This window comes from Callorhinus ursinus, unplaced genomic scaffold, assembly GCF_003265705.2.
Source record: "Callorhinus ursinus isolate GAN/ISIS: 27379988/994484 unplaced genomic scaffold, GSC_fseal_2.0 scaffold5, whole genome shotgun sequence".
NCBI classification, from domain to species: domain Eukaryota; kingdom Metazoa; phylum Chordata; class Mammalia; order Carnivora; family Otariidae; genus Callorhinus; species Callorhinus ursinus.
This window is the reverse complement of record NW_027397067.1, coordinates 82,756,522-82,771,045: the sequence shown is the minus strand read 5'-3', so window position 1 is coordinate 82,771,045 and position 14,524 is coordinate 82,756,522. Positions and strand designations below refer to the sequence as shown.

The 14,524-nt window shown below is 57.0% G+C and overlaps 3 protein-coding genes and 1 long non-coding RNA gene across 5 annotated transcripts in view; 2 read left to right on the top strand and 2 right to left on the bottom strand.

Annotated features, from left to right (window-relative positions):
* The first annotated feature begins 123 nt into the window (after positions 1-123).
* Positions 124-6,250, top strand: LOC141372866 (uncharacterized). The gene is made up of 2 exons (XR_012378395.1): positions 124-704; positions 4,208-6,250. It is a non-coding gene; the product is annotated as an uncharacterized lncRNA (long non-coding RNA).
* Positions 6,251-7,677: 1,427 nt separating this feature from the next.
* GPAA1 (glycosylphosphatidylinositol anchor attachment 1) lies at positions 7,678-11,170 on the bottom strand. The gene is made up of 12 exons (XM_025871305.2): positions 10,979-11,170; positions 10,515-10,694; positions 10,320-10,431; positions 9,984-10,131; positions 9,802-9,903; positions 9,521-9,717; positions 9,249-9,445; positions 9,001-9,154; positions 8,743-8,838; positions 8,394-8,584; positions 8,144-8,314; positions 7,678-8,013 (listed from the first exon to the last, which is right to left on the bottom strand). The coding sequence occupies exons 1-12, from the start codon at positions 11,050-11,052 to the stop codon at positions 7,770-7,772; spliced, it is 1,866 nt and encodes a 621-aa protein (XP_025727090.1). The 5' UTR covers positions 11,053-11,170; the 3' UTR covers positions 7,678-7,769.
* Positions 11,171-11,410: 240 nt separating this feature from the next.
* Positions 11,411-14,524, top strand: part of LOC112823469 (5-oxoprolinase) — a 26,538-nt gene continuing 23,424 nt past the window's right edge. For both annotated transcript variants that reach the window (XM_073893370.1, XM_073893369.1), the window contains exon 1: positions 11,411-12,120. In XM_073893370.1, the coding sequence (XP_073749471.1) occupies positions 11,919-12,120 (202 nt within the window). In that variant the 5' untranslated portion in view covers positions 11,411-11,918. The remainder of the gene's footprint in view (positions 12,121-14,524) is intronic.
* On the bottom strand, positions 12,253-14,499 carry EXOSC4 (exosome component 4). Its single transcript, XM_025871306.2, has 3 exons — positions 13,926-14,499; positions 12,747-12,953; positions 12,253-12,634 (listed from the first exon to the last, which is right to left on the bottom strand). Exons 1-3 carry the CDS (start codon positions 14,094-14,096, stop codon positions 12,275-12,277), a joined length of 738 nt encoding a protein of 245 aa, XP_025727091.1. The 5' UTR covers positions 14,097-14,499; the 3' UTR covers positions 12,253-12,274.

The following is a 14,524-nucleotide window of genomic DNA, read 5'->3' as shown; positions in this document are numbered from 1 at the left end:
CGGGGGCGGGGCGGGGCGGCGTCTGTCGGTCGGTCCGCCGCGCCGCGCGGCCGCCGTGGTCGCGGAGGCCGGAGGGTCCGGGCGCGGGTGCCCCGGCCTGCACGGCGGTGCGCGCTTGCAGCCGTCGCAGGGAAGGGGCGGCTGGCGGCCGCGGCCCCCTCCGCCCCGGGCACGGCCCCGGCTCCGGGCACGAGTGAGCAGGCCCGGAGGGCTGGGGGCCTCCGCGCTGCGGCCCCGGCGCACGGCCGGTCGCTCTGCTCGCCCTCACGCGTCCGACGAGGGCTTCGGGGCGCACGTCATCACTCAGAAGCTGCGAGGCGCGGGAGTCGGGGCTACGGCAGCCAGGGGTCCCGCCAAGCCGCTGTCAGTCGGAGGAGTAAGGACCTCGGGAAGTTTGCAGCCCTTCCCCCCATAAATCCAAGGGAAACGCTAGCAGAAATGTCTTCAACTTTTTCAGAGCTCTGGAAATTAACCAAAGGATTGCAGCATCCCAGCGGTGTTTAAGAAAAGCAACCCAATCTCGGTAAAACAGTGAGTCCTTGGAGGTGTTTTAATTTTTCCTGGTTAAAGCTGCTGGCCAGCCCACATTCCTGGTACTGAAGGGAGCAGAACCCCTTCCGTGCAAATAATCGCCTTATTTAACTTGTCTGCGAGCCCTCCTCGGAAGACCCTCCTGCAAACCTCGCTCCGCTTGCCTCGGACCGGTGAGTAGCCTATGCCCGGAGGCTGTTTGCTGAGGGCAGTTACAGGCAGGCTTGTGATTTCAAAGCTGCCGCAAGCGGTGGGTAACAGCTGCAACCGCTAATAGAGTAACCAGAAAGCGTAAAAGGAACGGTTGGCGAATACAACCTCCACAGGGATGTTGAAAAGCCGTACTTATTTGTGGGATATAAAAGGTCACAGACATAAATAGGGTATGCACACGCTCATGAAAGACCTGAAAAAGCCTTAAGTGGTTGCCTCTGGCTGACCTTGAGGCCCTGTGCACAGTGAAGGGAATCCCCAGAGTTGCTGACCGCCTGGCTGAGCGCTGGAAGGCATGTGCCTCAGCAGGCGCACAGAGCCGTTTGGAAAAGACTGGGAAGCTTACTGATCGCAGGCATTTAAAGAAGTCTCTGTCCGATCATTAGCTGACTATTGAGCTGACCAAAGAGAGACTTCAGTGGCTACACAGGACAAATACTACAGACTAGAATTCAGAAAAATCACTACACAAAAACAGCTACTACAAGCAACAACAATACTTGGAACCTGATTTCCAGCATCACCACATTGTATTAAAATGTCTAGTTTGGGCGCCTGGGTGGCTGAGTCGGTCAAGCGTCTGCCTTCAGCTCAGGTCATGATCTCAGGGTCCTGGGATCGAGTCCTGCATTGGGCTCCTTGCTCAGCGGGGAGCCTGCTTCTCCCTCTGCCTGCCACTCCCCCTGCTTGTGCGCTGACAAAATATTTTTTAAAAAATTTTAAAGTCTAGTTTTTTGTTTGTTTTTAAAGATTTTGTCAGAGAGCACAAGCAGGGGGAGCAGCAGAGGGAGAGGGAGAAGCAGACTCCACGCTGAGCAGGGAGCCTGACTTGGGACACAATCCCAGGACCCTGGGATCATGATCTGAGCTGAAGGCAGACACTTAACCAACTGAGCCACCCAGGTGTCCCTAAAATGTCTAGTTTTCAACAACAAACAAAAAATTATAAGACACTGTAGAGAGCAAGATGGGGTCACTCACTCAAGCAGGAGCCTGTGTCAAGCAGTGACACAAGCAGGTAAAGGTACCACAGCCACGAGATCCTGCCACGTCCAGCATCAGCTCACCTCCCAGCACTGATAACCAGCAGAAGCAGAGGACGTCTGCAGGGCCCAAGACCCATTAGATCTCTTTAAAAGGGGAGGATTTTTGCAGCAAACTATCAGTCTCTTCGGACCTGATGCCTCTAGACAGACAGACCGCCTCAGTCTGACCACTTCAGAAAAGCAATTGCTGCCCAAGGCTCTGCCCGGTTGATCTCCCAACAGGACTGACATGCTTCCCTGCTTGAACATAAGGAGCAGTAAGTGCCGAGAGCTGACCCGGACCTGAGACCTCATCTCAGCCGCCGCCCACAGACCGACTTCGTGTTTGGTTCGCGAACTCCCTACCCCCTTGTAATCTTCGTTCTGTGCCGTATTAAGAAGCCAAGTTAATCACATGGTGAAATATCACTGAGTCTGGAATCCTAAACCTGCTTTCTATTAACCTTGCTTTCTGATTGAATAAAGCGGACACTGGGGAAAGACACAGCTCGTGTGTGCGCCTTCACAGCGTGTTCAGGACACGTGCTCTACTGCATATTTGAAGAGTTAGTAAACTTGAAGTTAGGTCAATGGAGATTGTCCAGTCTGACAAACAGGGGAAAAAAACGAAGACCTGTGGAACACCATTAAGCATACCAGCCTATGCATAATTTTCAGGAGCAGAAAAGAGAAAGGGCACAGAAAGAATATCTGAAAAAATAATGCCTGAAAATATCCTAAATTTGATGAAAAGCATGAATCTTCACATCCAGGAAGCTCAATGACTGCCAAGTAGAATAAACTAAAAACGATCCCCACTTAGACACATCATAAACTGTTGAAAGCCAAAGAAGAAGACTCTTGAAAGCAGCAAGAGAGAAGTGACTCATCACAGATAAGCGATCGAAGTAAAAACACTTATTTCATATAAGAAACCAGGGAGGTCAAAAGGCAGTGGGGTGACCTTTTCCAAGTGCTGAGAGCAAACTTACCAAGAATTCTATATATGGCAAGACTGTCCCTCAAAAACAAAGGATAAATTGAGACAACCCCAGATAAATAAACTAGGAGAGCTTGTTACGAGAACCCTGCCCTCCAAAAAACTACTAAATGGGGTCTTCAGGCTGAAATAAAAGGACATGAGGCAGTAACTCAAATCCACATGAAGAAATAACACGTTAAAAAAAAAAAAAGGACCAGTAAAGGTACATAGGTAAATAAGGTAAATATAAAAACAAATATAAATGCATTTTTATAATTTTTTCCTGATTAAAAAAACCTGCATAAAAGTGATAACTATAAATCTATGTGGATAGGCACAGGATGCATAAAGATGGAATTTGTGACAACAGCATAAAGAAGGGGGTAGAGTTATATAAGAGCAGCATCTTTTAATACTATTGAAATTAACTTACTGGTTTTTAAAAAAATATTTTTACTTTTTATGTTTTTAATTTAAATTCTATTAACATATAGTATATTATTAGTTCCATATGTAGAATTCAGTGATTTATTTTAAAATATTTATTAGAGGGCGCCTGGGTGGCTCAGTCGGTTCAGCGACTGCCTTCGGCTCAGGTCATGATCCTGGAGTCCCGGGATCGAGTCCCGCGTCGGGCTCCCTGCTCGGCGGGGAGTCTGCTTCTCCCTCTGGCCCTCCCCCTTCTCATGCTCTATCTCATTCCCTCTCTCAAATAAATAAATAAAATCTTTAAAAAAAATTTGATACTAGAGTTAAAGAAGGACATTTTATAAGAAAAAAGGATCAATCCATCAAGAAGACATAACAATTATGAATATGTTTGCCTAACTGCCCCAAAATACATGAAGTAAAAGTTGACAGAATGGAAGGGAGAAATAGACAATTCAACAATAGCTGGAGACTTCAATACTTCCAGTGATGGATAGAACTAGAGAAAAGCTCAGCAAAGAAAGAGAAAACTTGAACAATGCTATAAGCCAGCTAGACTTGACAGACATCAGAGACACTCCACCCAGCAGAAGAGCACATATTCTTCTCAAGTGCACATGGAACATTTTCAGGATAGACCGTTATGTTAGAAAATAGAACATAATTATGTTCTCAGTACATTTTAAAGTAGTAATATCATACAAAGTATGTTTTTTGACAACAGAAATTAAATGAATTTAAATTAAATGAAATTAAAAATCAGTAACAAATAAATTTGAGAAATTCATACATACATGAAAAATTAAATAACATATTCCTAAATAGCCAGTTAGTCAAAGAAGAAATCACAGGGAAAATTAGAACGTAATTTGAGGTGAATGAAAACAAAAGTGGAGCGTAACAAAACATACAGGATGCATCAAGAGCAGTGCTAAGATGGAAATTAAGAGCTTTATATTCAACTTCTAGGTATATACCCAAGAGAAAACATACATTCACACAAAAACTTGTTCATGAATGTTGATAGGTGCATCCTCCGTAATAACCAAGAAAGAGGAAACAACCCAAATGCCCATCAACTGACAAATGGGTAAACACAATGTGGCATGTCCAGACAGTGGAACGTATTTGGCCACGTAAGGAAGTTGTGACACATACAGCAATGCGGATGAACTTTGGAAGCATCCTGCTGAGTGAAAGAGGCCAGACACAGACAACCACGTATGTCTGAGGCTATCCATGTTAAAGTCTGAATCTGGAGTTAGAAAGATTACTGGTGTCGGGCTGGAAGGGCAGGAGGCGTAGGCACAGGCTGCTTTTGGGGGCAATGAAAGTGTTCTGAGGAACATGCACAGGCCTTGAAGACCAAGGTAAGGAGTTTGGGTCTATCCTGGGAGTGATGGGCATCCCCTGAAGAGAGACAAGATTGATGCCTAGGCCAGGGTTGCGTGAGTGTGCCAAGGGGGAAGGGGCATGCGGGTGGGAGGTGTTCAGGTTGGGATACTGTAACTTAGAGATGACCATCACACATCCAGGAGGGCAGAGGTGACACACTGGGGCCTCAGAAGGGGCCTGGGCGGGAGACAGGACCTGAGCGTGGGCATGAAGGCAGTTGGGGCTTGTGGGTGCAGTTTTTGGATAATGGTGTCCATGGCAGCCCCCAAGCTGCCGACATTGAAACAGGTGGAGTGGGGTGACTAGGCAAATGGTTTGAGAAGAGCGCAGGAGATCTGGGACACCCAGGTGAGTTGCCAGAGGCATCCCAAGGCCAAGTAGGGTTCTGCGGTGGGCCTGGTTGTGGGGAGGCTGCTGGGTGTTCTGAGGTGGGTGGAGGGTGGCCTGCCTGGCTGCGGGCTGCTACCCGTACCTTCCTGGGTTCACCCCACACCACAAGCCATAGGCAACTCTCCAGGGCCCTCTGGAAGCCGTCAGGTCTGCCCCCCAGAGCTTCCTCCTGGACCTCCAGAGGGTCTCCCTCTGCTGCTTTTTTCTTTCATTTAACAAATACAGATGAATATTCTACCAGGTATCTGACTCTGAGCTGGAAAAGTGGCAGGAAATTAAGACAGTGTCCCTGCCCCCCAAGGTGCTTCCGTTCTGGGTCGTGGGAAGCAAGCAACAAATGAGTACGCACTACTAAGTACTGATTATCAACACAACGGCCATATACTTCCAAGTTCATCTAGCTGGCAACTGAGTCCTCTTTTGAGCTGGGTTCAGCAATAGTCTCTTGTATTGGCTGGAACTAGATCTGAGTGTCAGAAAATAACTGCTTATATAAGGTACAAGTTTGTTTCCCTTTCCAGTAAATGAAGCCCAGTTGAGCAAACCAGGGCTGTGTGATGCCTTTGGATGGTCGGGGAGTCCCTGCTCCTCTCCCTCCATTCTCAACACAGGCTGTACCTCGTGTCTTAGACACACTTCACGTTCCGACCATCACTTCCACGTTCCCGTGGGCAGGAGGAAGGATAGGGCTCAGCGGGCCAGTCTCTCTGGGTGAGGTCTTTGCTTGGTATTCACCCTGAAGCTTCTGTTCTTATCCTATTGGCCAGGCCATAGTCACAAGGCCACACCTCCAGGCACAGGGATCAAAATGGGCTCTATGACTAAGGAGGACAGATACTGGGGACACATCCCAGACGTTGCCACACCATCAACACAAAGCATTTAGGACCTTATACTCTGTCCTTGTACATCCGACCGACATCTTTACAGCCTGACATTTCCTTGTTTTTTCTTTCTCTTTTAAGTAGGCTCCATGCCCAGTACGGAGCCCAACGCAAGGCTTGAACTCACCACCCTGAGATCAAGACCTGAGCTGAGACCCAGAGCCAGACACTTAACTGACTGAGCCATCAGGTGCCCTGAGCTTTCCTTGTTTTAAAACAATGTATTGTAGGGGCACCTGGGTGGCTCAGTCAGTTAGGCGCCTGCCTTCGGCTCGGGTCATGATCTCGGGGTCCTGGGCTCCCTGCTCAGCGGGGAGCCTGTTTCTCCCTCTCCTCCCTGCTCGTGCTTCTGTTGCTATCTCTGTCTCTCAAATAAATAAAAATAAAATCTTAAAAAAAAAGTATCGTACAAGTGACATTACTGAAAATCCCAACAGAAATCCCGCTTCCCTGACAGATCAACTTTGCCGTTCCCGTGGTTTCAAACCTTCTGTCTAGCCAGGGAGGCTTCTGCACAGGTGAGTTTAGAACACAACTGACGCAATCTTTTTGCTTTTGCTCCCCTACCTGTATGTTCCACGGTTTAATGTATTTTCAAGATGTGTGTTTTAAGGGACTAACTGCAGTTAAAAATGACTGACTGAGGGCAAAGCCTGGCTAAAAGGCCTAGAAGGGGTCTTGTACTGGATGCCAGCTCCCACACAGACAGCAGGGACTGAGAGCGGAGATGTCTGTGCGTCTTGGAGGACGGCAAGGCCGCGGAGAAGTGGGGCCTGGCCTATGAGAGGTCAGACTCAACAGCAGCCAGCCTGGGAGGGTGGCACCCTGGGGTGCTGAGGCTCCTCTCTCTCTCCGGCCTCAGGAGCAGAACAGTTTGTTCAACGATAAAGAGGTCCCAGCTGGATCTTGGGAATAAGCAGGCCAGTGACAGGCTGCTAGTCACAGTGGGTCTCCAACACCCTTGCTGACCGCCATCCCCCACAATGCTGGACACAGAGGTGCCTATCAGCAGAGAACCAGCAGGGCTCTGTGGGCTAAAGCTTCCTCCACAGGACCTCCCAGGCCCCACCATTCTGGGTGTGGCACTGAAGGGACACTGGTCCCGAGTCCACTCTCCGCACACATGGTGCCACTCTGCTGCCCCATCAGACCCTTCCGGGGAGCTGATGTGGGCCTGGCATTGCTGAAAAGCTATTTTGCTTTTTTCTTCCCTCCAGTATGGATGCTAACCTCCCGACTCCTTTCAGGGGACCCGTGGCCTGCTGCCCCAAGGTGGTGCTGGGTGGGCTGTTCCACCTTGGCCCTGCCTCTTAGGGGTGGCTGGCCTGGGCTGTCTCAGCTCCAAGGAAGCTGGCCAGGTGCCCCTCCCAGACCCACACCGAGGTTCTGGCCTCGGGAGTGCCACTCCCCACGCCCCAGGCCTTCTCTGCAGGGCTCCAGCTCCAGCCCCTTTGCCCCTTCAACTCCAGCGCTGCAGGCAGAGCAGTGTGGTCTCTGGGACCTCAGATCCTGTCAGGCCCCAAGCCCTGCTCCCACTATGTTTCCTCTTACCCAGCACCCTGCCTCCTACCGTGATGCTCCTGGGGCGGGGGCCAGGGCAGGGTCTGCGTGTACCGTTTTCAGGTCCCAAGCCCAGTGTCCACCCGAGGCTCTCCTCCGAGGCTCATGTGGCTGGGCCCTCACTACTGCCAGCAGTAAGCGGACCAGAACAGTGCCCTCCAGAAAGGAAGTGTGTGGGAAGGCCAGGCCTTCAGGCAGAGCTTCTCGCCCACGGGCCTGGGGGCCCCACACGGACAGCAGACAGTTGGCCAACAGCCCAAAGGGCAGCTGAAACAAAACTCCTGTTTATTTCCCAAGAAGGCGACAACACGGGGGTGGAGTCCCCACCCCCGTCCCAGCTGCAGGGCCGTGGGCCACACATCACTTCCAGAAGAGCACATTCCAGAAGAGCAGCCAGCAGGGGTAGAGGCCCAGAGCCAGCAGCGGAAAAAGCAGGGCGCCATAGGTGTGGTGCTCCAGCACACCCTGGGCCAGCGCAGCCAGGAAGAGCTGCCAGCCCTCGGCCAGCGACACTGGAGACTCCTGCAGCTCCCGCCACACGAACAAGCCACCCAGCAGTGTGGCGGCTGGGCTCGTCAGCACCAGCAGGGCGGCATACAGTGGCCTGGGTGGAGAGGCAGGGTCAGGTCAGGCTCTGGGGGGGGCACAGACACCGAGTGGGCGAGGGGGTCCCATGTGAGGGCACAGCGGTAAGGAGCACAGGCCCCGGGCTTGGGGCGCGGCACGACACGTACCGGGGCCCACAGGGCTTGGTGAGAGCAGCAGCAGGCACCATGGTGGCAGCCAACAGGAAGCCCAGCGAGAAGTTGGTGAGGGCGATGCAGGCCAACTGCAGCACCAGGTATATGAGGGCCACCAGCTTCAGCGCCATCCAGCCTCTGTCTGGGGCCTGTGTGCTCACCACCCTGCAAGGCGAGGGGCTCAGACGCACTGCGTGTGCGGCCAGGGTGCCCCCGCCCTCCCCCACCCAGCCTAGCTCCTCACCGCTGGGTGCTGTGTGGAAGGGCCAGGCCCGCTGCGTAGATGGCCAGCAGGGTCAGCACCACGGCCTCGGCCTCGGCCACGGGGAAGTGCTGGGTAGCCACGTGTTGGCCCAGCACGGGCAGGATGTAAAGGGCCAGGCCCATGGCCTGTGAGATCAGCAAGGGCGCCACAAGCGAGGCCAGTCCCACGGTCTGCAAGGGCACACGGACACTGGGGAGATGGGCCCTGGGGCCCATGGAGCCCCAAGGATCCTCACCACCACCCCACCGATCAAGACTGCATTGCAGCAGTAACGATCACCCGGAACCCTGGAGGCCCACCCCAAAAGCAGGAGTGGGGGGACCATCACCTGTGTTGGCAGGAGGGGAGGACTAGGTCCAGAGACCCCCCCAGGCTCCTCGGGCCCCACTCCGGCCTCATGCAACTGCATCCACAGTTCCAGAGCGTGGTCTAGTCAAGGACCCTGACGATGGGAGTGATGGACTCCGCCCGGTAGGGGACCCGGGGTCACTCCCACTCCCCTACTTCAAGGACGGAGGATCCTCCCCAGCCTAGAGCGGAGAGGACCTGAGGCTGGCCACAAGTGGACGTGGGGTTCAGAGGATATCTTGAGACCAAGCACCAAGAGCAAAAAGCCGACAGCAGGCATGTAGAGGCCGATGGAGACGAAGCGGGAAAGCGCGGGAAGCAGGTAGAAGAAGAAGGACTGGTGCAGGCGCTCCAGGAGATGATTGAGCTTGCGGAACACGCCCTCCAGGGCTCTGCCAGGGTGGGGCGGCGTCATGGCCAGCCAGGCCCCCCAGAACCCCCCCAACTCCACCCCAAGCATGGAAGGGGGGCCCAGAAGCCACTTACTTGCCCACTGCCACCAAGTCATACTTATATTGTCGGAAGCTGTTAATGCCACGGATGGTCAGGGCCTCCACACGGTAGCGCAGGAAGAGGCCGTGAGGGCCATGGGGGCGGCCAGAGGCCTGCTGCAGAACCATGAGCAGCAGGGTCTGCAGACCCTGCAGCGGCCCATCTATGGATGTCCAGTCCTGGGGCTGCAGCTTAGAGGATTTGGGGGCACGGTCAGAGAAGCCCCACACAGGGCCCTCACTTCCCAGGCAGGCTGCCCCCCTTACCTTGCCCTGGAGAGTACACAGCAGACCCCCTTTCTGACAGAAAGTCTGGAAGAGGTTGAGCAGATCGAGGTTGGGCAGCTGCCCGTTGAGCCCCTCCACAGCCACATCAAGGCTCGTGACCACGTCACTGCTCAGCTCCAAGGCCACAGCCGCCTGGATGGCCCCAGCCCGGCCCTGCAGAGGGGATGACTGCATGCCTGTAGGAGCAGGTGAAGGAAATGCCTATGGGGGGCCGACGAGGACAGTGATCCTGACGGAGCGGCCGGGCCAAGAGCACCTACCGGTGATGTTGACATCGTGGTAGGCCTCCAGCCAAGCCTCAGTGCCCAGAAGGTCTTGTTCTGTCACCAAGAAGATGATGTCTTTGGCCCAGTAAATCTGCCCTGGAGGCCAGAAGCTAGGTCAGCAGGGCCTGGGACAGTGGCCAAACCCTCCCTTGCCAGCAGCAGCCCCTGAACCTCACCCCGAAAGTGGGCAGCAAGTGCTAGCAGCAGCCCCACAGCCTGGCTGTTGGTGGAGTCAGGGCCGCAGGGTACGGTGAGCACCAGGGACTCGGTGCTGGCAGCGCGCGGGGCCCGCAGGATGCCATACACGTTGGTACCTGACACCATCTGTATGCAGTATCGGGGAAGCGTCAGCACCACCCCACCCCGGACGGCTGAAGCCTCTCCCTCGTCGCCCTAGACTGCCCACCAGGGATTCCCCCGGCCCCAGGACATGCCACCACCGGGCTTCCCGGCCCCAAGCCGCCCTCTCGAGGTGCTTTTTGGTCCCACGCACACCCCCTCCCCCACAATACATAGCGCTCGTGGGTCTCATCAGGAAAGGGCAGTTTCCGGGAGAAACTCTGCGTGTAGACCTCCAGCCCCACTGACCGCATCGTCCGCTCCAGCCACGCCACTGGCAAAGCCCTAGACACACAACGAGAGGCGCTAGGCAGAGCTCCCTGGCTTTGAGCACCACTATCTCCCCGTACCCGCAGCTCTCCGCTCACCCCGACTTCCTGCGGTGGGCAGCAAAGTCTCGGGCAAAGCTCCGGGCACGGTCTCCGCCCGCAAACTGCTCCTCCACCATGGTGGAGCCCATGGCGTTCTCCGACATGTAAGTGCGTTGGGTCAACGGCGGGAAAGCCAGAGCAAGGAACCAGGCGATGCCTGCCACGTAGCTGAGCACGCTGCAGGGAAAGGGTGGAGGGGGCCCCGGGGCATTAGCGCGCCGGGGACTCCCGCCCGTGGCCTCCACCTCTGCACCGGGGATGGCGGGGGCGTGTGTGAGGGACCTGGCCCCGGAGTCCCGGCACTCGGGACGTCGGACGGGAGGGCCGAGCCCCAGACCCGATGCCCCGCGCGAGGCCCACGGGCGCTGCGCTACTGGCGCGAGCAGCCCGCGGAGGGTGGGGGCGTCGGCTGCTCGAGCCCCGGGTCCTCCGGGTCCCGCCTCCCTGGGCCCAGCGCTCACCAGAGCGGCGCGTTCAGACGCAGCACGAGGCGCGCGAGGGCGCGCCGGCGCACCGGGTCCGACAGGAGGCCCATGGCGAGGAGGGGCGGCTCCGCGGCCGCGCTCGCCCTGCAGCTCCGGCCGCGGGACCGACGCCGCGCTCCCGCCGGACCCGAGGCTCCGCGCCCGCTCGCACTTCCGGTCCCGAAGGCCTTCGCGCCGCCGCGCATGCCCGGAGCAGAGGTGGTACGGGGCGGGACTGCGTTGGGAGCGCCTCCGCCCGCCCCGAGCGGCCTCCGCGAGGACCCGTCTCCAGGACGACCGGCCGGCAGGTGTACTGCGCCCGAGGAAAGCAGCGAAGACGACCAGCTGCCGCCGCGGCTGGCTGGGGAGAGCGAGAATCGGGGAGGGGGCGAACAAGACAGAGGGGCGGGACACTGGGGAGCAGGACGCCCGCGGACGTTGAGCGCGCGGCTACCGGCAGTGACAGGTCTGGGCGCCAGGGGCGGGCGGGGAAGGAAGAGGGCTCCCGGGGACTGAGACCGAGGCACTGGCAGGGTCACTTCTATGGATGTTGGTCAAAAGTGGCAGTGAGTGCAGAAGGGAAATCACAGCGTGCACCCAGCCGCAAAGCTGTCAGGGTCAGAGAACCACCGGGATTATGGTGCGGATGGTCGTCTTGGCCAAAAGGGTTTCAAAAGAGGTGAGGTATGTGGAGTAGGAAGTGGGGAGCGCTCCTATTCAGATCAGGAGGTGCCTGGGTGGGGGCTGCAAGGGCCAGTGTTCGGGGTGCAGGCAGGCGGCCCGTGCGCGTCTGTGGGTATGTGGTGAAGACCCCTTCCCAAGCCCCTCCCCCAGGTGAGAACATGTTATCTGTTGTACTTTTGGAGTCTGAGGTTAAGTAGGCCCAAAGGGCTCCTAGGGTGGAAGGGGCCATTCAGTTCAAGCCAGAGTCCAGAGGATGTGGGGCACGGCCCCCACATCTCCATGGTGGGCCCCAGATATGCCGTGTGAAAGTAAGACCCTCCAGCGGCTTGGCTCATCATGCCAGGCCACGCCTCACTGCTCGGCTGCCTTGAACCCTGCCTGGCACAACTGCTCTGTTCATCCAGGGACACACTCCCCTCACCTTCTTCAGGCTGTGAGCCTTGAGGCTGCAAGAGGTATGTATGTCACGTGTGGGGGATGCGGACGGTCCCTAGTCACCCCCAGGAGCAAGCACCAGGCCAGGCTCTGAGGGTGTGGAAGTGCTGTGGGGAAATCAAAATACAGCAGATTGTGTGTGGGTTTTATTCTGGGCATGGGGAGGCCAGATGCTCAGTCCCCTAGCAAAATAGAGGCCTCACGTACATGCTGCCGAACCACACGGTCCAGCAGTGTGTGCACGTCCCGGGCAGCCCGGGCAGCGGCCTCTAGCACCTGCTCCAGGTGGTCCTCATGTAGCCTGGCATCCATTTCAAGCAGTGCAATCTGGCCTGAGGCCGGCAGCAAGGCCAGGGCCAGCTGGGGACCACCAGCTGCCTCTTCCACGTGGCTGAGGTCCGCCAGAGCTGTGTTGTCCACAAAGCCAGCTGAGCAGGCACACACAAAGTCCCGCATGGGTATTCCGGCATCCAGCACTGCCAGCGTGGCTGCATTCACACAAGCTGCATAGGTCCCACCGTCTGCCTGCAGCACCTGCAGGAACCCCCCCAGTGGCATCAGTCCATTAGGCTCTTGACCCGACTGCCATCCCCACCTCCCCCTCCAACCCTCTCCCTCCCTGGGTTCATGGCTGCTGCTTGCTCACCTGCACATATATATCAATCTGGGAGCGTGGGTGCAGCTGTGTAAGGATGGCGGCCTCGAAGGTCTGACGCAGCTGCAGGCCCATCTCGCAAGACTTACGGTCCCCGTGGGGTCGCCGCTTGCGTTCGCCTGTGCTGAAGGTCGCAGAACTATACTGACAGTTCACCAGGGCCCTGTCTGGCAGGGCTCGTGCTCGGGAGCCCCGGATCTGGGGGAGGAAGGACACATGAGCCAGGCTCACTGCTCCCCCAGCTCACACCACACCTTCCTCTGGCCCAGGCCCCAGACCTCAGCTTCCCTCTCACGCTCCTTCCACTTCCAACATCTCCAGAAGCACAGCTACTTTACCTCCAAAACAGCCTGTGGGAGGGCCGGCTGGCCAGTCTCTTAAGCCACCATCATGCCTGGATAGGATTTCTCTTAAAGGAGTTTCCATCCCTGCCTCATCTCCTCCCAACCCATTCTCCGTTTGTAGCCAGAGAAGGTATATTCACAAATACCAAGTCTGATTTCGTCTCCTCTACACATGCACATATTCTACTGCCTCCCAAAGCTTCCCCAACACGTGTGAGATAAAATCCTCAATGGTTTCCCCGGTCTACAAAGCGGCGAGTTCTTGCATCCCTAGAGACGCCTCGATCCCATTTTGAGTTCTTCCCCATCTCCCCACGAGCAGCCCTTCTGCTCTGCAAACGCGCCACGCTCGTTTCCACCCCGGCGCTCTTCCCTTCTCCAGCAATGGAGACATGGCACTAAAACCAGGAGGTTTTATTTACAGGCCCTGTCCTCGCGGAGTTTACGTTCCCGTGAGGAGTTAAACGAAGGGCTAGCTGAACTGATGTCTGAGGTGACGGGTTTTGGAAAGGCAGGGAAGGGTGTGGGGGGAGGGGAGGGGGCTCGCCACGTGAGTACGGCGGTCGGGGGAGAAGCAGAGAGCGGGAGCGCGCCTGGAGCTTCTAGGACTAGCAGGGGCGGGCGCAGGGCGGAGGGGACGGCGGCCGGTGCGACAGGTGGGCACCGCGGTGCACCACACTGCAGGGACTTTGGCTTGGACTCCGAGTGAGCCGCGGCGGCCCTGAAGATGGGCTGGGTGAGCGGAGGCGCGCCAGCCGGGCCTCCCGACTCGGCTCAGCCCGGAGGCCCCGCGCACCCCGCCCGGCTCGCGCACATGCCCACTCGCCTCGTGCGGCCCGTACACCACCGCAAGCGCCTTGGTGTTGCCCTGCTCGATGTAGGCCGAGCCGTCGGCCTGCGCGAACACGCCCATCCGCGCCTGGATCTTGCGCAGCTCCCCGGCGCGCCGTCCGTCTACCCGGTAGCCCTGGTCCGACAGGAGCTCCAGGCCCGCCATGTCGCCCGGCTGCTAGCCGCGCTTCCGCCTCCCTCAAAACTACAGCTCCCAGCGGCTCTACCCCCACTTCCGACCTCCCAGGGGCCTACGGTTTCCGCCGGCCCGACACCCCACTTCCGGCCTCGGAGAACTACGGTTCCCCCAGGGTGCCAGGCGGTCCCATTTTCCCTACTTCCGGTCTTGGGAAGCTGCGCTCCCCCGCGACGCCGCTTTCCTCGCTTCCGGCCCCGGGAAGGTGCGGACCCAGGGGAGGAAGGCTGTGCCCGCGGCTGCCAGAGGTGGGGACCGGCTCGGGCAAGAATCCCCGGTCGCGCCCCCTCGGGATTGTCGTGGGGGCGGTCCTTATGCTCCCGGGACCTCCCTGGCTTTTGCCGCGCGCGCCTAGGCCGGCTCCCAAAGCTCTCAGGACTCCCGCCGCGCCTGCGCCC

Bases quoted from the DNA above. Each gene is read 5' to 3' on its own strand.
- GPAA1 (XM_025871305.2), bottom strand. From the start codon at position 11,052: ATGGGCCTCCTGTCGGACCCGGTGCGCCGGCGCGCCCTCGCGCGCCTC. The intron at 8,839-9,000 runs ATATCCTCTGAA...TGACTAGACCAC, and splicing joins TCTTGGTGCTTGGTCTCAAG to GCTCTGGAACTGTGGATGCA. The intron at 8,585-8,742 runs GTGATGGTCCCC...GTGCCCTTGCAG, and splicing joins CTCCCCTCCTGCCAACACAG to ACCGTGGGACTGGCCTCGCT.
- EXOSC4 (XM_025871306.2), bottom strand. From the start codon at position 14,096: ATGGCGGGCCTGGAGCTCCTGTCGGACCAGGGCTACCGGGTAGACGGA. The intron at 12,954-13,925 runs GCGAGTGGGCAT...TTCCTCCCCCAG, and splicing joins TGGTGTACGGGCCGCACGAG to ATCCGGGGCTCCCGAGCACG. The intron at 12,635-12,746 runs GTGAGCAAGCAG...GGGTTCCTGCAG, and splicing joins AGATTGATATATATGTGCAG to GTGCTGCAGGCAGACGGTGG.